The 22,239-nt window shown below is 41.7% G+C and overlaps 3 protein-coding genes across 5 annotated transcripts in view; 1 reads left to right on the forward strand and 2 right to left on the reverse strand.

Moving 5' to 3' along the window:
• The window catches only part of erc2 (ELKS/RAB6-interacting/CAST family member 2), a 33,147-nt gene extending 29,046 nt beyond the window's left edge, over nt 1–4,101 (forward strand). Inside the window, exon 18 of the mRNA XM_068315487.1 lies at nt 338–4,101. The gene's annotated coding sequence lies outside the window, so the exon portion shown is untranslated. The remainder of the gene's footprint in view (nt 1–337) is intronic.
• Nucleotides 4,102–4,225: 124 nt separating this feature from the next.
• On the reverse strand, nt 4,226–8,140 carry LOC137595407 (protein disulfide isomerase Creld1). Of its 2 annotated transcripts, none has more exons than XM_068315491.1 (6): nt 8,024–8,140; nt 6,842–7,111; nt 6,665–6,748; nt 6,029–6,124; nt 5,786–5,926; nt 4,226–5,694 (listed from the first exon to the last, which is right to left on the reverse strand). In XM_068315491.1, exons 2-6 carry the CDS (start codon nt 7,020–7,022, stop codon nt 5,474–5,476), a joined length of 723 nt encoding a protein of 240 aa, XP_068171592.1. In that variant the 5' UTR covers nt 7,023–7,111; nt 8,024–8,140; the 3' UTR covers nt 4,226–5,473. The 2 variants fall into 2 exon arrangements, with proteins under 2 accessions (XP_068171592.1, XP_068171593.1); XM_068315492.1 differs by having other exon boundaries at nt 6,842–6,944; nt 8,024–8,092.
• A 615-nt stretch (nt 8,141–8,755) lies between these two features.
• Nucleotides 8,756–19,838, reverse strand: il17rc (interleukin 17 receptor C). 2 transcript variants are annotated; one of them, XM_068315490.1, is made up of 14 exons: nt 19,743–19,838; nt 15,755–15,939; nt 15,256–15,493; nt 11,332–11,435; nt 11,072–11,183; nt 10,955–10,996; nt 10,752–10,870; nt 10,491–10,547; nt 10,340–10,400; nt 10,036–10,253; nt 9,789–9,842; nt 9,556–9,703; nt 9,367–9,405; nt 8,756–9,276 (listed from the first exon to the last, which is right to left on the reverse strand). In XM_068315490.1, exons 2-14 carry the CDS (start codon nt 15,860–15,862, stop codon nt 8,756–8,758), a joined length of 1,821 nt encoding a protein of 606 aa, XP_068171591.1. In that variant the 5' UTR covers nt 15,863–15,939; nt 19,743–19,838. The 2 variants fall into 2 exon arrangements, with proteins under 2 accessions (XP_068171591.1, XP_068171590.1); XM_068315489.1 differs by having other exon boundaries at nt 10,955–11,183.
• Between the last annotated feature and the right edge of the window lie 2,401 nt (nt 19,839–22,239).

A 22,239-nucleotide genomic window follows, 5' to 3' on the forward strand; every position in this document is an offset into this window, starting at 1 on the left:
TCACTACTGGAGGAGCACAGCCATGATGTTGAAACACTGCACGACAAAACATTTATTACCTCCAAACAATCAAACTCAGCAATGGGACCTTTGTTTCTTTTCGGGGGAAGAGGTGGGGACACTGATGCAGGGAGGCCGTCAGCTCAGTAGGTAATCTCACTCATGGCATATTGGGAAAATATATATATATACAGTATATATTAGTACACACAAAACAAATGTCTTAACACCAAACTAATGTCTTCAGATATTACTTTTACTCTGAAGCAGAACTTACAGAGTGCTCTTATTCATTTCCTGCTCATGGTGACTTGAGTCCTCTTCTTTGTGTGAACAGGACTGGATATCATCTACTTCGTCCACGCAGGACTGCTGATATGGGACTGGATTTGAAGGAAAGAGACAACTGTTGCTGCTGGTGGAAAAACAGCTGTGCTTTGTGGTAGATTCGTGCTTGGAAATGCGATCGACAAGGAAGCACGCTAGCAGAGATCTCGCAGACATTTCCACACCTGTCACATGCTGCTCCTCTTCAGACCAACAACGTCCTCTTGATCCTCACAGCAGAGATCCCAGAACTGTCTGCCAGACCAGTATCTGTTAGTCATCCTTCTTCCTTTGATTGTTTCAAGATCAGGTTTATCTTGCTGCCCGTTTCACATGCCTGACTGACTCCTCTGGCTCTGGTTGGATTCCCCACATGACTCTGTCATGGCTTCCTGATCCTCACTGCCCTACTGAATCACATGGGGAAATAATCTGACCCCTCTACCTGGCTATCATGATCCTCTATTGTGTGTCCTCTTTCAGTGAGTTACTTCACTTTTTGTGGCAAGTAATTTTTACTCTTTTTTTTTTTTTACTTTTATAGATGTCCCATCCAAAAGTCATTAATAGAGAAGCTAATGTTCTGCATTTCTAACAGTGAAGTGCCCCTTCACTGTACCATACTCCATGTTATTTGTACTGTCATTTATTATTATTATGAAGAAGAAACATGCTGAGTTTACTGTTTGTAAGCCTTTAGACTTGCCTACAGCTTCGGTGCATTCCTCGGCGATATGATCAGGGCCTTGCAACTCTTAAATGCTGTGGCTCCCGTTAATGTTTCTGTTCATTTCATACGAGTAGTCAAAAATGATTAATCTATGCAGTTAACAACATATACAATTTTAAACCCCCACTTCAGATTTGTTTATTATTCAAAGTACCATCCAATCAACGTGGCCAAGAGAGCGGTCAGAAAATATTGGTGAGATTACTTTGAGGTTCTGAGGCTATGCTCCTATGCACCTCCTCTGTGTCGCAGGATTTTTTACTAATGGTGCTTCTGCTGGTGCTCAAACTAAACGGTGTCAGAGAACCTGATCAAGAGCATTGTCCCATACACAAGAGGGATCTGATTCCATAACATGATTAATAAACAGCTGTAAAAGAGTTCTTTATATAAGATCTAACCTTCGGACCTTTTGAAAGAGATTGTGTTGCTGAGATCTGGATCTCTATTTCTACAGAAACCTGTGCACCAAGAATGATCACAAACAACAAGAGCTTCAACATGGACAAACAGACACATTATCAGAGTTGAGAAAAAGAACTATGATCACTTCAAACCCACGCAGACATGATCTTCTTGTATGAATATTGCTAATATTGATAACACAATAGACTATGAAGTTGAGGCAATGTTCAATATGTATTTTACCTGCAGGCCCCTGATCCCCTTCTCCCTGAATCGTCCTCTTCCAGCAGTAGTCTGTGACCCCCCCAGACATAGTGACTTGTTTCTCCTTCGCAACAAGGTGCCCGGTGCCTCGTAAAAACTGTACACATATATGATAGAAATGCATATATTATACATATAGAGAGAAATCTATAGAGTGTGTCTATACGTCGTCAGAAGAAAAAAAAATCAATAAGATGATATATGTTTTTTTTCTTCACGTTATTTTTCTAACTGGTCAAGAAGATGTCTTATTTGGACTGGTGATTGGTGTGACTTTTCTCTGATTTGTACATTGTGAGAAAACCTCTCAGCAGCAAGTAACATTCCCCGTCTGAAAACACAAGACAGAAGAAAAAAAAAAGGCTTTAAAGCAGTTTATGGGAACTAGAAGTCTAGAAGAGATTGCATTGTGACATTCCTTTCTTGATGTTTAAACATTCAGCTATAGACAACGTGAACAAAAAAAAAAAGGACTTGTACTTAATTTTGCAGCCACAAGATTACTTCTGCTGCACGCAGCAGCTGGGAACTTGCACTTGTGAGTGAGGACTATCACTGTTAACATCCAATAGGAGGTTTGAGTGACTCTGTCAGGATGCATTTACTTTGCGTGTTTGTTGTCGTTGTTGTCTTGTAAACAGAAGTGGTGACATATGTGACCGTGACCGATGACTAAGTAAAAAACAAAAACAAAACAAAAAGAAAAAACAACACATGGTGTTAAAGTACAGTGGAATTGAATTAGACTGTTAATTTCCACATTTGCTCTCCCTCCCCTCATGGTGCCAGTATGTCTCCCTTATAGAACTGACTGCTGTGTATAAATGTCTCTCCATCTCCCCGTCCTTTACAAACGGAGGTGATCACAGATCGTCTCTTACTCGTCTGTTTCAGACAGCTTCTGTCACCGAGCAAGAAACAAGAGGCCATGTGATACTTTGGTTTTTGTATTTAAGTATGTGAGAAGAAAGGTTCTTATTTGTTTTCTTTCGAAAAGAGAAGACGATGCAGAGTAGCAAAAATCCTCTTTCACCACCAGAGGGCGGAATATGAATCCTCCATTTTCAGGTCCTTATCCACTGAATACTTGAAGTAGGGAGTTCTCCTACCATGAAATACCATATATGATTTACATGGTAGAAAACATAAAACATTTCAATTGTGCCCATGCATCTTGATTTTTACATAATGGGCCAACTGAAGGTGATAATGTGAGGATAACCTCCTGTTCTCTATGCAGAGCAATTTCTCAAGCATTGTGTCAAAAGGTTTCACAGACAGAGTCTTAGAAGCCGAGGCTGGTTTTCTGGGCTAAGACTGAAGACTAATCCTGCTTTTGAATGACTGTCATCACAGTCAGCAAGAGGCGTCTGCATCTGTGCCCAGAAGCAGCCATGTAGAAAGGCCTGCATTCACCAGGCTGTGTTTTCTAAAGGCCTTCCAGGAAGAGTATGAAAAGTCTAACATACATCTCCATTTATTGTTTTAAGCAGGTTGTTTTACTTTTATTGTATGTTACCGAACGCTTTGGATTAAACAAATCACTGTGACCAATGCCAGAAACATTTGTCTTTCAAAGAACAAATATTGTGTTTACTTTTTTTTTATTATTCATGACATTTATTTAGGTTAATAGTATTTTTTCTATGGTTTCAGCTTGATGAATATGCCAGTTTGAGACTGTACTCTTTGTATAAGTAAATGTTTTGAGCTGTACAGTTAAAGCTAGGAACAAGTTAACTGTGAGTGTCCAGCATGCGAATGATTACTTGTGTGAACTTGAATGTGAGCTAATCTCCCATGATGAATCATTCCTCACTCATGACCTGCATCTGCATCGTGATGGTGTGATATTGTGTTTGAGAGTGATGTGTGTCTCACTTACTGTGTCCCATTAGTAGACAGCCTGTGCAGTTTTGTGAGAGTGCAGCATGTTTTTGGGGTTGCTTGTGTTCATGTATACAGAAAAGAGTGCTGTATGAATGTGTGTGTGTGCGTGTGTGTGTGTGTGTGTGTGTGTGTGTGTGTGTGTGTGTGTGTGTGTGTGTGTGTGTGTGTGTGTGTGTGTGTGTGTGTGTGTGTGTGTGTGTGTGTGAGAGAGAGAGAGAGAGAGAGAGCGAGAGAGAGAATATGTATGTTATGAATCCATGAGGAAATCTATTTTAAAAAAATTATCAGAGGAAGTCCCTACAGAAAAGAGCTGAGACTGAGTCAAATTTTTGAATGAAGCATGGATACTCTGACCTGTTTTTGTTTTTGAACCTTGGAGGCACTCCTCAGTGCCCAAGTTTGCTATTGTATGTGCTGTATCAGAATATTACTATTGAGTGTTGGCCAGCTTATTTATATCCATCAAATAAAGGTGACCTTCTTTCTGCCTCTGTAATTTTTTTTATGTTCAACCAATACAAGTAATGCTAATGGCCACTTGAATGTGTGGTGTGATACTGTTATGTAATGCAAACAAACACTGAGCTGAACAAGCTGAGTTTTCAGTATTTTAAAGGTGACTACAGTGAAATTATTAAGAAAAAAAATAAAACAGATGAACAGAGAATAAGCCAATAAATTTTTCCCCATTTTTTCCCTTTACGGTGACCTTTCATTAAAGTCAGTCTCATCTGAACTTTTATTGATTTCTTTATAAGTTATATAAATAACAATAGCATTGAAATGATGAGACATGAATCCTGTGTATGTATGTTCTACGCTCTTGAGATACTGTATACTACACACACAAATGAAAATGGACAAAAATGTGCATTACTAATGGTCCCTGTAGAGGCAAAGCCACGCTTGAAGCCACTGAGGTTTAGAGTTGTTGACACGTTGATGCATTTCCTCAATCAAGAGTCGACACGCCAACCTTTTGCGTGAATATTCTGTTTAATTTCCATTTAACTTGTCCAATAGTTTACATCAAAACATCTCAATGTTTGGCATTTCACGGTCACAATCAATACGCAATCAACGGTCAAAAAACTATTGATGCTTCCGGGCAGAAAGACCTCACCCAGCCAGCAATTGGTTTCTATTTATACCTCATGACCAATTATCCACAGGAGACCCAAAGCATCATTTGGCTCCTACATTCCCTATGTCGCAATGCACAATTTACAGATTTATATTTACAGTGCAAGCATACTTCTAAAGATACAGTATAGGTGAAAGATATAAAACATGGGTTTTATACAAATAAAAATATTTTACAACTACTGGTGTGTGTTATATGTCATTTCTTTGTTTTGTTTAAAGACAATTTTGATTATCAACATTCACTATGGGTTTCATAAGGAGGCCATGTTAACTACAGTCATTGTTAACTTAACATCTGAGAATTACCTGGAGGTATTAGATCATCTGTTGCTGCCAAAAGGAAGTTTTGGATTACCCTTGTTGGCATGGATGGACGGATGCATGAGTTAAAATGTGCACTAAAAATATGTAACTTTTGCTCAGTTCTACATCATAATTTAATTAAAAAATCCCACTCAGACTGAGTCAAAATTCAGTGTGTAACAACAGGAAACAACGCAAATGGTGACGGCTGTTGTGTGAGTTGGTTTTCACACTGAGCATTATTTTAAGGTCTCTTCAGTGAAGAAAACTGGAGCTCTATCCTAAACACAGGTTAATGGATGGCATGTACCTTCTTTGGCTGAACAATAATTGTATAAAGCTTTGCCAAGCACATTTGTACATCTACCATACGAAACCACGACGTCCATTCCGAAACAAATTCGGGCTTCACCGTCCCTTTAGGAAACTGTCCAGTAAACGGTCTCCTCTGTCAGAAAGCCAGTACCCTGCCATGGCTGCCACCGCCCCCATGAAGACGGAAGTGTACACCAGATCTCCCTTAGCAGCCAGTGTGGCGAGAGCACAAAGCACCACCCCGAAGAACATCTGCTGCAGCACCTCCACCTCATCGTCCTGGATGTCCTCAAACAAGCCTTTCTCCTGAACACCTGCCCAGTGAGAGGGACATATATGGCTGCAGTGATGTGGAATATCTACAAGACTGGGGATGCAAACATCTTTCTATGTGATTAAACTTACCAGGCTGCTGCTGCTTCACACAGAAGTTGTCCCTCCGAAAAAATCCTTCAGCACAGTCACAGCGGAATGAGCCGTCTGTGTTGATGCAGACCACATTCAGGCCATGGCAAGCAAGGACCCTATCACTACATTCATCTGTATCTGAGAGAATGAAAGAGGGATACTTGATTTAATCTCACAACAGATGAACAGACTGTTTCAGACAATGAATGCCTGCCAGAAATAGTTGTTTTATGCAATTACCCAAACACTTTAGCCCTTTGAGTCTGTACCCGGAGGCACATTTCCTGCATCGCGCTGGTCCGCTGCCCATACATCCCACACAGGCTGGGTCACAGTCTGAAAAGTGAGTGACCGTTTCAATTTTTCATTTAAGGCACATACATTTAAGCTCTCCTCAGAAGTTACATGATGTCACTGTGACAGCCCTTAGTTACTGGGCTGTGTCCAAAGATATTCAGTATACACATGTTTCGCTGTGTAGAATGAGCCCCCAACCCCTTCAAAACGTTGGGGGCGTTGTCATATAATACATATAATACATGTATAATTATTATATTATACATATATTATGCATGCTGACAAACACACTTCAATTGTGGTCTGTACGTGAGGCTTTTTATTAGTATTATTTAATTGTTTTAGCCATTTAACAACCCAAAGGAATCTTTTTGCTGTTTCCATCTTCCAAAAGGGAGGATTTGCTACTCTTCTCTGTTTACTACCAAAGTATTTTAAAATAATTAAAGTATTTAATACCAAAAGTTCATTTAAAATGCCAGTTGGACAGACCCGCCAATTTAATATCAAAATAAATCAAAACTTCTATTTTTCAATTCTCTCTGAAATGTATTAGGTTCATTTAGTCAGCCCACATACCTCGGCATTCAAAGGAACCATTGGAGTTGATGCAGAATTTGTTAGCAGGACAGACATCCGGCTCCATGTCACACTCATCAATGTCTAAAACAAAGAGGAATTACTTGTGTGATTGTCTCATGCAGCACAACTGTACGATGATTTCCAGAGTCATAACCAAACTTCTGCATACAGTACCTATACAGGCGTTATTATGGAGCGTCCATCCAGCCTTGCATTCCTCACACTGCTCATTTTCTGGGCCTGAGCACTTACTGCAGGGGTCTGGACAGCAGTGTACCTGAACAGCCACCAAATAACACAGCCAAGCAGCTTGCAGCAAGTTCCTCTTAGATCTCCGTAACCCCATCACTCCCATCAGAACCAGAAGAAAAAATATCTCTCCCAAAATATCACCGGGTCTGTTTAACGTTCAAGGCAGACAACATATATAATAGGAAAAGGTTGCTGCAAAAATAAGAAAAAAATAAGACATAAGGGGTTTTTCAGAGAGCTTCAACCCTTCAGTCAATCAATCGATCCTAGAATGTACTGTAGCTTAGCTAAGAACCCATAATTCCTTATGCATCAGCATGAATAGAGAAATGATTATTCTGTTAGTTGAGGCTCAGGGGATTAAAAACTCTCAATTAAACATGCTAATATGATTTTAAAAAATAAAATAAAAAATAATATGATTTTAAAAAATATGATGTTGTAATCCAAAATTCCACAAAATCGACAGTATCTCATGTTAGCGCCACGCTAAATAATAATCAACGTGCTGCTTCTCATTTTCAGTACTGAGGTTGATCTACTTTTGAACCAGGTTATATTAAGTAATAATGCTGCTGCACACTTGTAAGTAAACATAAGTGTTAATAAGTTAACGAGTTTTACTTGTACAAAAGTTGTTTTTATTTTTTTTAAATTACTGCTTAAATTTTTCTCTTCCATTGGTGTCCACTGCTGCTGCCCTCTGACACATGATCACCAGACAGGGTCCAATACAAACATTAAAACAACACAGAAGTTTAGGTTATATATTTATCCTTCACATGCAGTTGAAGTCTCTTTTCGGGTTTATGATCATCTATACTTTTAATCCTGCTTGTTGGTTGCATACGAATTTTTTTCAAGATATTTTGTAATTCTGTGGCTGTGATCTTTGTTTTAACACCTTAACTTTACTATACACTTGTACTATGTGTTTGACAATAAATGCGTGGGGTCGACGTCACGTAAGCACCGTTTATGTGAGACACATGGCACATTCTTATAGATGAAGTCACGGAATAAAGTGATCCTGGAACAGTGAACACACCGAGAATTAAAATGAATTCAAACCAAAACCAGATTGAAGGAGCGGGTCTGTTTTACCTGAGCCTGACTTCAATCCACACGGCTGTCACACGCGTGAAGACGCTCCAGCCGCTCATCAGCGTCACAGCAGCGACCAATGACATTCACCGGCCTCACGAGGCACTGGCCAATCACAAGCCGAGATTTGACTCCCGTTAAAAATAAGAGCAGGCCTGAGTATTTATAGACAGCTGTTGACAGAACCAGTCTGTTGGGTCTGAGGTAAAGACATTTACATTCTTCCCACCAGAGGCCAAAAACAAGCAACGAGTTCATACCAACGACAGGTCTGGTGGATGTTCTAAAACCCCATTACTGTTGTAAACATTAAAAACATATCACAACAAGTAAAACTTCTGTTCAATGCAATAAATAAAAGCCTTTAAAGTTAAGCTTAAGATGACCGTACAGACATTGATATAATGATTAAACTATACTGAAAAGAGGGTTAACATCTACAGTCAAAATAATGTGCTCAAGGTGTAAAAATTTCCAACATAGATTAAAGTTGAACTTTGCTGAGATTGTTATTCATACATTATCGATTTGGGTTTTTTTTAACATAATAACAACACGACCGGCCTCGCAGGTGTCCTCTGAATAGCGTTTCTTTTGGAAAAAAGCTGTCTTTCATTTGCACACCAAGAAAAATGGTCAGCATGACATTTGACATCTCCACAGTATGGACAGTGTGAAAATATCTGAAGATGTTGTTCTGAAGGTCTGCTTTGTTTTTAGTCCACCTGTCACTCACAGAGTCAGTTCAGTTAGGAAAGCTTTGGTCTGAGCAGGAAGCTGGAACAGCGTCAGACCCTGAAGGGGTTCTGGGATCTTCTTCTCACTGCATAAATTAGAGTCCAAATTCACCAGCAGAAAACGTTTTCCAGCTCTGCCCAGCTGCCGGTCTGCTTGGATGAGGAACAGGGAGGCCATGAACACATCAGAGTAAGGGGAGCCCGGCTGAGGTTGACCCTTCTCTTCACTCTTTGTTTTCATAGCGTCTTTGTTCCTAAGAGTCCATTCGTCTGCTCTCTCCAAGGCTCTGCGGCTCAACACAAGCACAGCTCTGCCGCCACAGTTGTCCAGTTCCAGCAGCTGGGAGTGGAGCCATGGCAGGGGCCCCTGCCTGCACTGCTGCTTCCTGCTCCACTGGTCCACCGACACACTGAAGCCCCGGCTGCACAACAGGGAGCCCAGCTGACACACCGACTCAGATACACCATCATCCATATCTGGAGGGCTCAGCAGCACCACATGATGCCGTCTGCCTACTTTAGACAAGAAAAACAACGACACAACTGTCAGTTTTATTTTTCCATCAAGATTCTATGATTTCTTTATCAGAAGTAAACGATGCTCACTTTTTACAAATCCACCATGACGCCAGCTCCACACCCATTCTGTAAAATTTAAAAAAAGAGTAAATATACAATAGGACAGCAGATATATGGGTATTAGATACTCCTCTGTCATTTTTGTGTTTGATAACTATTTCCATCTCCTGGATTTTAATATAATTTCTTGCAAAAAGGAAAAGTAATAATTCTTACTCTTGACAAATGCATGAAGCAAACAGGATATGAGCACAGTCGCGCAGGCCAGCAGCAAAAGACAAACTATCAAGAGACTCCAACGCGTCCTCTCAGTGTTGTTATAGCAGAATGGACCAAGATTTGCTTCCATTCCCTTTACTTCAACCTATATGAATAACATCAAATAGCTTTAATGACAACAGGTATGTAATATAATGATATATAGGTGGCGGGTGAATGGTTGCTTTTACCATCACGCAGAGGCCGAACTGAAGGTCAATGTCTTTAAAGACTCCTGTTTTCTCCTGAAGAGGGCACAGTTGTAAATCTATCATAAATAAATTCTAATGTTGTGTCATCACAGCACTTTATTTTATTTTATTTTTTATTTTCAGTACCATTTGATGAATTGTTACAGCATAGCTGGAAATACGAGGTTTTATATTTATGGGATTTGAAACAAATGCAGTCCCACTTGAAAAAATGTATTTCTCTCACCCACTGTCCTTTGAGGTTTTGTCTCCATGTGCCATTTGTCAGCTGTTGTCTGAAGCCCTTGATCTCCTGGCAGCTGCTCACTTTGTGGCAGGGCCACACTTCTCCTTCCAGCCTGCAGGGAGCAGACAGGTTCCACCACAGCAATAAGTGTTGGTCGTTTGTTTGACCCTGGTCTACAGACACTGACACGTTCTGCCACACATTTCTCCAGGAGAAATCTGGAAAGGACAGGCAGGAAACATTAGCATGCCAGGGGTAAACTTCCCAACCTTCCTTTTGCGAACTCAGATCAGACAGACGTCACCTGAGTTCCTGAAGGGGCAGCTTCGAGAGCGCCTTGAAGTCTCACTGTCCTTATCCCACACCTAGAACCACAAACACATCAGACATGTAGGTCCTGTGTGGAGGAAGCACTGCTATGATGGCCGTAAGTACAGTAACTGTGATGACAGTACCTGAAAACACATGCAGCTGGTCACAGCATACAACGGGACTGTTGTGCTGTTCCATCTCTACAAAGAAACAGTGAACACATCATGCCTTAAAGACACCAGCAGTGAAAAATAGATTCAAATTAGCTTCTGTTTCAGATGACTAATACAAATATAGTCAATAAGTACGTGATAATATATTATCAAAGCATTTTAAATACAAACATATATATTAAAGATTGACTACCACCAAATTTCCTGCCTGATATTCAGTAAGTCACTGACCTGACATCTCCCGCTGTGCTCATGCTGAATGCACACAGAGGGAAGAGTCTCACTGCCATCAGCAGACAGCAGCTCCACCTCATTTGTCTCCTGGTTGATCACACTCTTGAGTCTTGGCACTGGAAGGACAAGACTGTGTTCATGTCTTCATACCGACGTAAAACAGGAGAAGGAATTACATTTGTCAGGTGGCGTTGAATTACCACGACATTCTTTCAGTTGTTCCTGTTGATCATGGGAGCACACTGAAGACAGAAAATACAGTGATTCAGCCACTGCTGCAGTACTGCACAGCAGAAGACACTGAGACTGAGGCTCACCGTCAGTGAGAGAAGGAACGAGAACTTCTCGAAGTAGATGTGATGGTAAGGTGTAAACAATCACACGGCTGCCAAAGGAAATCCCAGTTGGCTTGGCGATTACTACAGATATCTACACACACACACACACACACACACACACACACACACACACACACACACACACACACACACACACACACACACACACACATTTTTATATTGAAGTGACTGAATGCAATTAATATATTTCTGTAGACGGTAGATGGAATCTGTGGTACCTTTGCTTGGTTTTGCAGAGGAGAATCTGTGTGGTTGACTGTAAACTCCACCTTCTTGCACAGAGGCATGGTAGCTGCTGTGCTATAACACACTGTCACTGATGCTGTTGCAATAGAAACAGTACAAGGGTTTGACAAATAATTCATAAAAGAGCTTTGACCTTTAAGACCAGTAATTAATCGTATTTCTAAATCCACAGTTAAAAGATCAGACAGATATTAATTATTTTTATTATCCTCATATGTTTGTGTGTGTGTGTTTGTGTGTGTGCTTGTGCATGCACGTATGTGCATGTGTGTGTGAATACCATGCCTTTTGAATACAATCCTGCCTGCTGCCAAGGAGAGTTTAAGGCGGTTATATTCTTTCATTAAGTTTGTTTGGCTGTCAACTGATTTTGATGACACGTTTTTTATAGAGATGGCTCTTGAGCAAAGTTGTTAAAAGCTGAGAAGCTGTGCAGGTTCTCAGTTATCCAGGCCATGGTTATCCAAAACTTTTTAAATAAATTCACTGGACTTTAAGAAAGTTTCTTGAAAACATTTCGCTCTAATCCAAGAGACTTTGTCAGTTCTGAAGGTGGTTGGCCTTGTCCCAGTTTATTAACCCTGTGGGGTGTGGTCAGTGCTATTCACATTTCAACGACCTTAGTTGAAACCCGTCTGGCTCCTCAACGATGGTTGATGGGGGTGCCAGGGGGTGTCAAAGGGGGGCCGTTGATCTTCCAACTTTTGGGCCTCTGCCTAAACACCACCTCTTTACAGTACAGAGGGAGCTTCTATACGCAGAAACGGGGATGTTCCATGGGCTCGCTGTTGTCTCCTAGTGTGGCCAATCTGTACATGGAAGAAGTGGATCACAGGGCCCTGACCTTGTTCAACGGAACAATGGGTCAAGATCAAAATCCATGAGGTGCAACCTTTCACAGTAAACAGCAACTCTGCAGGCAGCAACATCAAGTTTACCAGAGAGGACGTAAAGGACAAGAGATTACCCTTTTTGGATTGTGAGGTCTGCATAAAAGATGAAAGAAGTCACACGGACACATGGAGCAGTAGCTACTTTTTGACTCTCACCATGCACTGGAATACAAGCTTGGCGTCATACCTGCAAAATGGGGCTGACAAGCTACCAACCAGTACCCAAGACCAGGTAAAAGAACACCAACACCTAAAAGGGGCACTGAAAACTCCGTGGATATCTTGACTGGACCTTTGTGAAGGCTCACACAAGATCCAGAAAGGAGAATAACCCAGTGAAGACGGAAGAGAAGGAGATCAAGCGTAACTGTATAGTGATCCCATAATTGTCTGGAGTGTCTGAAAAAATGAGGAGGAAGACCCAACACCACACAGTCAGAAGATCAGTCTGGTATATGCAGTCAAATGCAGCAAGGAATGCTCAGATGTCTACATAGGGGAAACCAAACAACCACTATACTATATGGCCCAACACAGAAGAGCCAACTCAATAGGTCAGGACTCAGTAGTCTTCCTTCACCTCAAGGAAGAGGGACACTCACTTCAGAATACTGATGTTCAGATCTTTGACAGGGAAGACAGATGGTTTAAGAGATGAGTAAAAGAAGCCATCCACATCAAAGTGGAGGAGCCATCTGTGAACGGGGGGTGGTCTGCGACACCACCTTTTGTTCATTTACAATCAGGTCCTTTTGAAACTCCCAAAAATGAATATCCTAGCATATTCATCTCATGCTACAGCTGTAAGACAGTGGTGAGGTGTGCTGTAGGTGTGACAGAGGAGTTCAAGGTGGAGGTGGGCCTGCATCAGGGATCAGCTCTGAGCCCCTTCTTGTCTTGCTGACAGACGAGGTTAGACAGGAATCTACATGGACTATGATGTTTGCAGATGACATTGTGATTTGCAGTGAGAGCAGGGAACATGTGGAGGAGAAGCTAGAGAGGTGGAGGTTTGTCCTGGAAAGGAGGAATGAAGGTTAGAGTACAGGTGTGTGAATGAGAGGGGACCCAAGTGGAAGAGTGAGTTTACAAGGAGAAGAGATCAAGAAGGTGGAGGATTTTAAGTACTTAGGCTCAACAGTCCAGAGCAATGGAGAGTGTGGAAAAGAAGTGAAGAAGCGTGTACAGGCAGGATGGTACGGGTGGAGGAAAGTGTCGGGTGTGATGTGTGATAGAAGAGTTTCAGCTAAAATGAAAGGAAAGGTGAGACCAGTGATGTTGTTTGGTCTAGAGACAGTGTCACTGAGGAAAATACAGGATATAAAGGTGGAGGTAGAAGAGACAAAGATGCTGAGGTTCTATTTGGGAGTGACCAGGATGGATTGGATCAGGAATGAGTACATCAGAGGGACAGCACATGTTAGAAGTTTTGGAGATAAAGTCAGAGAGGCCAGACTGAGATGGTTTAGACATGTCCAGAGGAGAGATAGTGAATATATTGGTAGACCAGGCAGGGGGCCTAGAGGAAGGTCAAGGAGGAGGTTTACAGATGTAATGAAAGAGGACATGAAGGTAGTTGGTTTGAGAGAAGAGGATGCAGAAGACAGGGTTAGATGGAGGCAACTGACTTGCTGTGGCGGCCCCTGAAGGGAAAAGCCGAAAGCAGAAGAAGAAGATATGTCTCATGCTAATGACCCTCATTACTGTACAAAGGCTCAGTGAAACTCGCATTTCAACGACCCCCGTTTGACACCCCCTGGTACCCCCATCAACCATTGTTTAGGAACCAGACGGGTTTCAACTACGGCCGTTGAAGTGTGAATAGCAGTGACCACACCCCACTGGTTTAATAAGATGAGACAAAACCAGCCACCTTCAGAACTCACAAAGCCTCTTGGATGAGAGGCAAAACATTTTCAAGAAACTTTCTTAAAGTCAAGTGGATTAATTAAACAGCTCTGGTTAAAAGCTGAGGTGAATCTGCATGTTGTTGCAGTCTTCATCATTCCTAAATACAGGTGAATCTTTTTTTTAAAAACCTGAACACATCTTGGATAATTAAACAGCAGTCAGAGAAAGCAAACCCCTGTCAAACCCTGTCAAAGCAGCCCAAAGGTTCTCGTGTGAAACTCACTTATTAATACTATTTATAACCACAATTAAATCTGCCTGTGACACATTCTCTGGTTTTTAATATAGAAGGTCTGCACTCCCAGAGTATTCTTTTGTTTTTAAGGCCCCGTCCACACAATGATGGATTTTTTTAAAAACGCAACTTTTTAAAAACGCATCGAAAACAATTTGCGTCTACACGACAGCGTTTTCAAAAAAATCTCCGTCCACACGTAAACGCATCAGTGCGTTTACGAAGATGGCTATAAGCATGCCAAACCATTTGGTGGCAGTATTGAGTCAAATTTTATCCAATAGGAATCCTACATATTTTGTTGTCAGAAAACACGGGCACATAAATATGACGTCACAGAGGTTTTCGTCGCAGGCAAGACCCAGCGTTTTTAAAAAAATCCACCTCGGCCAACGTTTTCGAAAAGTTGCATTTTCGTTCCGGATATCTGCATTGTCGTTTGGATGGAAGGCGTAAATGCAACAAAAAAGTTGCATTTAAAAAAAATCCATCATCGCGTGGACGGGGCCTAAGGCAGACACAGTTTGGTTCCTCTATTAGATTCAAATCAAATATTTTCACCACGTTTCTGAATTGATAGACAAATGAATAAATAAATTGAAATGCAGTATTGATATTGTGTTGTGCTTTTCAACAAATGTTCACATGAGAGAATAATTAATAATATTGTTCCATGTTTGTTCATTCAATAATTTCCCTAACATTGCCTTCTCTCCAGGAGCTGACTGTCATCAAATCTTGGTTGATGTAAGAAATAAATTTCCTCTTATTACTATTAGACAATAATTTGAGTTACCTTGGGAGAGACTGTCAGGGTCATCATTAAGGCAAATCAATAGCTGGGATCAAGTTTGTACCTTTAGGATTCCTTGTGTCCTCATGATAATCCTCCTCTTCAGACCAAGGGTAGCCTTCATCCTCCACGTCTCCATCTGGGTGGATGTTGATGTCTGCGTCTATCCACAGACATATGGTGCACAGATCTTTGTCCTTACAGCAGAGCTTGATGTGTGGGTTCAAGTTTTTGACCTCCACATCCTCTCTGTCTGCTATTGTAAGAGACATCTCATCTTCTGAGGTGCAGTCATAGAGAAACTATATGGACATATTTATTATGAGCAGGACAATGATTTATTTTCAGTGCGAGGCTTAAATATTTGCTTTTCATAAGCCTATATTGTGATAAGATGGCAAATAGCTTTAACCCTTTATATGGTTGTAACTTGTATGTTAGAATGACAAACAAACTGTTAAAAAGGAAATTAAAATGTCAAAGCAGGCCACAGTCTAAAGGAAATTAGAAGTGTGATCTGTCAACAAAGAAAAATGTTTGTACTGCAGTGTCTCTTAATGTACCTGTGGACATATGACTTCATCACTGCCATATCCAGAAACCTCCAAACCCCAGGTCAACTCACACAGAGCCAGTAAAACACACCAAATGGTCCACCCAAGAAGAAACATGTTGCTGGAGGAAGCTCTGGAGAATGAGTCCTATGTCATTTTTCTCCAAACGTCCTCCTGGTCCTCATGACGTCAGCCTGGAGAACAAACAGCACATCATCAAGGACAGAACCAACTTGAGACAAAGATTTATGTTATTGCTCCAGATAACGAAATACAGTCGATGTTACAGTTTTTTAATGGCCTAGGTTAATGTATTTATGTGTGTTTCCAATGATGTGTATTGACACAATACTGCTCTAAATATATACTGTATATATTTATACACAGGTAGTATACACAATATACTGCTCTCCCCCGAGAGATGCCACCTTATCGTGGTGGGTGAGTTTGAGTGCCTGAATGATCCCAGGAACTACTACAGGCCTGTATATGTTGTCAAGGGCTTTATGCTCCTGCTAGGGTCTCCCTTGGCAAACAGGACCTGGGTGACGGGCCAGACTAAGAGCTTTAGTAAAGCCCCTATGACAAGTAAAATATCAAGGACTGTGACGTTACCCAGTATGGCGCAACCAGGGCCTCACCCTGGAGCCAGGCCCAGGGTTGGGGCTCGTAAGTGAGCGCCTGGTGGCCGGGCCTTGAAAGGATGACATGGGCCCAATCTCCGATAGACTCACCACCCACCGAGGAAACCGTAAGAGACGGGTGCCGTCGTGTTTTGGGTGGCAGTCGTCAGCATGGGGCTTGATGACCCAATCCCCAGACAAAGAGTCTAGCTATAGGGACATGGAACGTCACCTTGCTGGGGGGAAAGGAGCCAGAGCTTGTGAGGGAGGTTGAGAGGTACCTACTGGATATAGTTGGGCTCACCTCCACCCACAGCTTGGGCTCTGGAAACCAAACCCTTTAGAGGGGCTGGACTTTCCACTTTTCTGATGTTACCCAAGGTGAGAGGTGGCGGGCTGGTGTGGGCTTGCTTATAGCCCCACAGCTCAGCCGTCATATGTTGGAGGTCACCCCGGTAAATGAGAGGGTCACCTCCGTACACCTTTGGGTTGGGTAAGGTGTCTCACTGTTGTTTCAGCCTACGGGCCAAATAGCAGTGTGGAATAGATGGATAGATAGATACTTTAATAATCCCGGAGGAAATTGCATTAATCCCGGCCTTCTTGGAGTTCCTGGGAGGGGTACTAAATAGTGCTATTACTGAGGACTCAGTTGTTCTCCTTGGGGACTATATAGGGGAACACACTCCTCAGCCTCCTGGGGAAAGTCTATTCCAGGATACTGGAGAGGAGGATTAGACCTATAGTCAAACCGCGGATTCAGGAGGAATAATGCGGTTTTCATCCCAGTCGCGGAACATTGGACCAGCTCTACATTCTCCATAGAGTGCTCGAGGGTTCATGGAAGTTTGCCCAACCAGTCCACATGTGTTTAGTGGATCTGGAGAAGGCATTCGACTGTGTCCCCCGTGGTATCTTGTGGGGAGTGATTTGGAAGTATAGGGTTCAGGGCCCTTTGCTGAGGGCTGTCCAGTCCCTGTATGACCGAAGCCAGAGCATGGTTTGCATTGCCAGCAGTAAGTCAGACCTGTTCCAGGTGCATGTTGGACTTTGGCAGGGCTGCTCTCTATCAGCGGTTCTGTTCATAATCTTTATGGACAGAATTTCTAGGCACAGTCAGGATCAAAGGATTTGGGGACAAAATGATTTCATCTCTGCTTTTCGCTGATGACGTTGTCCTGTTGGACTCAAACCTGGACCTTCAGGGTGCATTGGGATGGTTTGCAAATGAGTGTGACGCGAGTGGGATGAGGATCAGCAGCTCTAAATCCGAGGCCATGGTTCTTGACCGGAAAAAGGTGGTGTACCCTCTTCAGGTCGGTAAAGAGTCTTTGTCCCAAGTGGAGGACTTTAAGTATCTTGTGGTCTTGTTCAAGAGTGAGGGAAGTATGGAACGTGAGATTGACAGACAGATCGGTGCAGCCTCCGCAGTGATGCGGTCGCTGTATAGGTCTGTCGTGGTGAAGAAAGAGCTGAGTCGCAAGACGAAGCTCCCGATTTACCAGTCAATTTACATTCCTACTCTCACCTATGGTCATGACCGAAAGGACCAGATCCCTGATACAAGCGACTGAAATGAGTTTCCTCTGTAGAGTGGCTGGGCGCACACTTAAAGATAGGAAGAGGAGCTCAGTCACCAGGGAGGAGCTCAGAGTAGAACTGCTGCTTCACATCGAGCTGAGGTGGCTCGGGCATCTGTTTCGGATGCCTCCTGGACGCCTCCCTGGGATGGTGTTCCAGGCATGTCCTACCGGGACGAGACCTCGGGGAAGACATAAGATATGCTGGAGGGACTATGTCTCTGTCAACGCCTCGGATCCCCCCGGGGGAGCTGAAGGAGGTGTCTGGGGAGAGGGAAGTATGGGCATCCCTCCTGAGACTGTTGCCCCCGCGACCGAGCCCCGGATAAGCTGTTGAAAATGGATGGATGGATGGATGGATGGATGCTCTAAAGTGAAATTTAGAGTTATTTGAGGCACCTCAGTATTCATTTCAAACTACTTTTTTCCCCATTCCACTATATTTGAGAAGGAATTCTCTCACCTCTTCACGTTAATTTGATGGTCATACTTACAATTTGACCTACACATGAAACTTGTAGAGGCTCTACAATCTAACATTTGGATAAAAGCTTAACTACAAAAAGTTATCTAAAGTTATATCAAAAACAGTCAGCCACTTAATCCAAAAACTAATCAGGAACTCACTAACATACTGTTGCCCCACAAGGCTTGATGAGCCTTTAATTCAGTCCAGACTAATCTAAAGTCAAAGTCACAGCCAGTTAGCAGTTATGTGATGGTCACCAGATTTGTAAAACACCACGGCTCAAATCAGTTGGCTCCCGATTTTTATTTGAACCTGTTTTTGATGGTTGTGTTCTGTGGCTGTAGTTGTCTTTTACTTTTCTGTTCTCCCGTCTTTCATTGGCGTGTGGGGCTGGTGCGTGAAGGAATCGGGGCTAGCCTACTTTTTCACCTTGAGAGTCGTGTTCAGTAGGGCTTCTCCAGTTGAGCTTTATTTAGCCCTTTTCTTCATGTGGACCAACCCCACTAACTTGTGTTTTAACCACCTATTTGCTGCCTCTTCATCCTCTTTCCCTGAGCTCTCTCCAGCACTGTGCAGCCAGCTTCACCCTGCATCCATTTGAATGTTTTCCGGCACTACCATAAAAAATTATTGTTAACCTTACTCCACTCCTGCTACTTTGGTCCTTTAGGGTTCCTTTCCTGACCATAACACCATTTTCTTCAAGATGAGTGCATTATTGTGATTAAAAAATAATAACTGGAAATGAAGATTAAGAAATAAAAGTTGAAAAAAATCCTGTAGCTTCATCTCTATCAATGTCTGTACCAACATTTAATGTGGTCTCTTCTGACCCAGTGATATCCTCCAACCAACAAACAAATGGACCTGAGTGAACACACAACCTTCTTGGAAGAGATAATAATCCCGTCATGCCATCAGATGACAAACTGTTCATTATCAGTTCTACCTTAAAAGATAAAGCCTGCTTTTACATACACACTAATAATATTATTATATTATAAACAGCATAATAGAATAATCACAAGGGACATAGTTTATTAGTTTAGGACTTGTGAGTACTTGAAAACTATGTATTCTAGTTTATACTTAAACTCATTTCAGGACTTGTACATGTTATACCTGAAGTCAGGAGAAGAATCTGAATGCTGGATTATTCTCGTTTCTTCCTCATAAGTTTTCTTTTATACAAGCACCAATAATTTTGTGATTCTCAAAGTCATGGTTACTGTCAATTGGATAGGTAAGCAGCATTATTACATATATTCATAATACAATAGACGTCACATTAACATTCTTATAGAAACACAGTCCAGATCACTTACGGCGTTTGTTAATCCACTGTAAGCAATCCACTCTGAGGTGTGTCTGCTCCATGGCTCGTCCTGTTGTACAGAGAGCTGAAGTTTCCAAGAAGTATTTGAGTCATGTAAAAATTGAACCACGCACATGTCACTATTCTGACTCATAGGTAGCTCCTCCCTCCCTCTCTCCCTCTCCCTCTGCCTCTCTCTCTCTCTCTCTCTCTCTCTCTCTCTCTCTCTCTCTCTCTCTCTCCCCCTCTCCCCCTATTTATCTATCTCAGTCTCGTTCTCTGTACATGTCTTCTCAGCCACCATGTGTCATAATCTGCATAATCTGGAAAACTCTCCTGAATCCTTCATTACAGAGTAACCAGCCTGACCTTGATAGCTCAAAGTCCACAACATATATTTTCAAGCAGCACTTCACTTTGAGCACTGAGTTAAAGTAACTTCATAGACACAGTTGGAATTTAAGCCCAGTTAACACTTAGCTGAAATGATAGCTCTTTGATTTGTTATGTGGATTTGGCAAAGATCCTTCATGTTGAGCGTAATCTTGGACAGTCTTATCACCTCCCCTCATTAGAAGCCATATACTCTGACCTGCATTATGACGCAATTCTTTGACTGTACAATCCCATAATACAATGAAGCATGAGAAGAGAAGCTCAACTGGTTAGACCGCATAATGCACCACAACATACAAAACTCCTACCGTCTTGTCACTTTCTGGAAATGTGCCAAAACCCAAGGAAAAAACAACATCTATTGTGTGTTTTCTCAATCAATGTGAGGCAATATTCTGACAGCAAACGTGGTCAGTATTTTTGTGCACGTCCACAAACAGATTGCTGTAGCTAAAAGCTTCAGAACTCAAATCTACCTGAAATGACAATTTTTTTCAATGTAGGAATAGATCTGGGCTTTTTGGTTATGCTTTTGTATTTAATATTATATTTTTTTATATTGTGGCAATATTTGTGAAGATTCTCAGCACAACTGTGCAGTGTGATGTGTGAGTTCCTGCTTCTATCTCATGTCTGGAAAATTTGTCAATTTCATACCAAGTTCTCTATTATTTGCTTCAAATCTTTATCTCATGCACATTCATAAAATATGGAGAATGCCAGTGTTAACTAGGTGCTAGAATGCCCAGAATTCACCGGAGTTTTTCATTGTTTAATTCAAGGAAAGAGACGCTACTGATATCTAATCACAGTTTAGCATTCATCTACTCACTTTAAAGAACTTCATGACAGCAGTCACAAGAGGTCTTGTTTGTGCAGCTGATGTGATGTTCACTAAACAATTTTAACAGTAGAACTATGAGACAAAACCCCAGAACCTGCAGATGGGTTTAAATAGAGTTGGTATGACAGAAAGCTACGTTCACAAAAGCAAAACAAGAAACTATTTTAACTGTCACAAAACAAATAGTGCAATCGACTTGGCCATCTACCAAGAATTTTGTGAAGCAGTGCATGAAATGTGTGACCTTACTCTCCGGACAAAAAACAAACACTTTTGAATTTAGGTCTTAGCAGAAATTCTGTTGCTGAATTTTGACGCTAGGACGCTACTGATCAGAACAGCTGAAGGAAAAAAGGTCAAGCCCTTGCTGGCGCCAAGGTGGTGCAGTGGGTAGCGCTGTTGCTTCATAACTTCTGGTCTCGATTCCTTTCCGTGGGGAGTATGTACATTCTACCCATGTCTGTAGGTCGGCATGAGTTTACTTTGCTTCCTGCCACCTACAAAAACATGCAGGTAAATTGGTCACACTGCAGAGTGTGTGTGCGTGTGTGTTTGTCATTTGTATGGACCTGAATGAGTAACTGGAATGTACCCCTCCTATCGCCTGTAGTCGGCTCAGATAGGCTCCAGCTGACCCATGACCCAAAGGCAGGTAGGCGGCTGTTAACAAGAAGATTGTGATATAGGATAGATGGATAGATGGATAGAGGATAGATGAATACAGGGAATGGATATTTTGTTGCTCTGGATGAGAGCACAGACACAGACACAATCAGGAGTGTTGTGGAGTGGATGGCAGTTTATGAAATATTTTTTTTCTGTTTTTGAATCACTGTGATTTAAAAAAACAAAACAAAAAAATTCGAAAAAATCTTTCACTCGAAAGATTTGGTGAAACACTGCTCACAGAGAATTAGAGAGAAATGTGTCTGTGATATGTATTTTATCTATAATTTAGGTCAGCTTTCTGTGGAATTGGTTCTATTCTATTTTAGTAGATGTTATTTAGAGCAGTTAAGTTGTCATTACTGTGAAATTAATTAGCTGTAACACGTCATTCACAGAGAATCTAAACTTGCTTTTCAATAAATACTAATGCTTAGTTTTGTTCTCTTCTGTGACTGAGTTTGATATCACCTGGCTCAACATTCCTGCTTTAATATGTCCTACATATTTCAATCAAATTGGAAATCCATGAATTATTCAAAATAATTGAACAAGTTGCAAAATAAGGTAATGACTATTAATTTCATCAGACAATCAAGGG

This window comes from Antennarius striatus, chromosome 5, assembly GCF_040054535.1.
Source record: "Antennarius striatus isolate MH-2024 chromosome 5, ASM4005453v1, whole genome shotgun sequence".
Classification (NCBI taxonomy): Eukaryota; Metazoa; Chordata; class Actinopteri; order Lophiiformes; family Antennariidae; genus Antennarius; species Antennarius striatus.

Coding starts and splice junctions, on each gene's coding strand:
- LOC137595407 (XM_068315491.1), bottom strand. CDS start 7,022: ATGGGAGTGATGGGGTTACGGAGATCTAAGAGGAACTTGCTGCAAGCT. Junction 6,125..6,664: donor TGGTTCCTTTGAATGCCGAG/GTATGTGGGCTG, acceptor CTCACTTTTCAG/ACTGTGACCCAGCCTGTGTG. Junction 5,927..6,028: donor CAAAGGGCTAAAGTGTTTGG/GTAATTGCATAA, acceptor TCATTCTCTCAG/ATACAGATGAATGTAGTGAT.
- il17rc (XM_068315489.1), bottom strand. CDS start 15,862: ATGTTTCTTCTTGGGTGGACCATTTGGTGTGTTTTACTGGCTCTGTGT. Junction 15,494..15,754: donor ATGAAGTCATATGTCCACAG/GTACATTAAGAG, acceptor ATGTCCATATAG/TTTCTCTATGACTGCACCTC. Junction 9,843..10,035: donor AAAACCTCAAAGGACAGTGG/GTGAGAGAAATA, acceptor TGCCCTCTTCAG/GAGAAAACAGGAGTCTTTAA.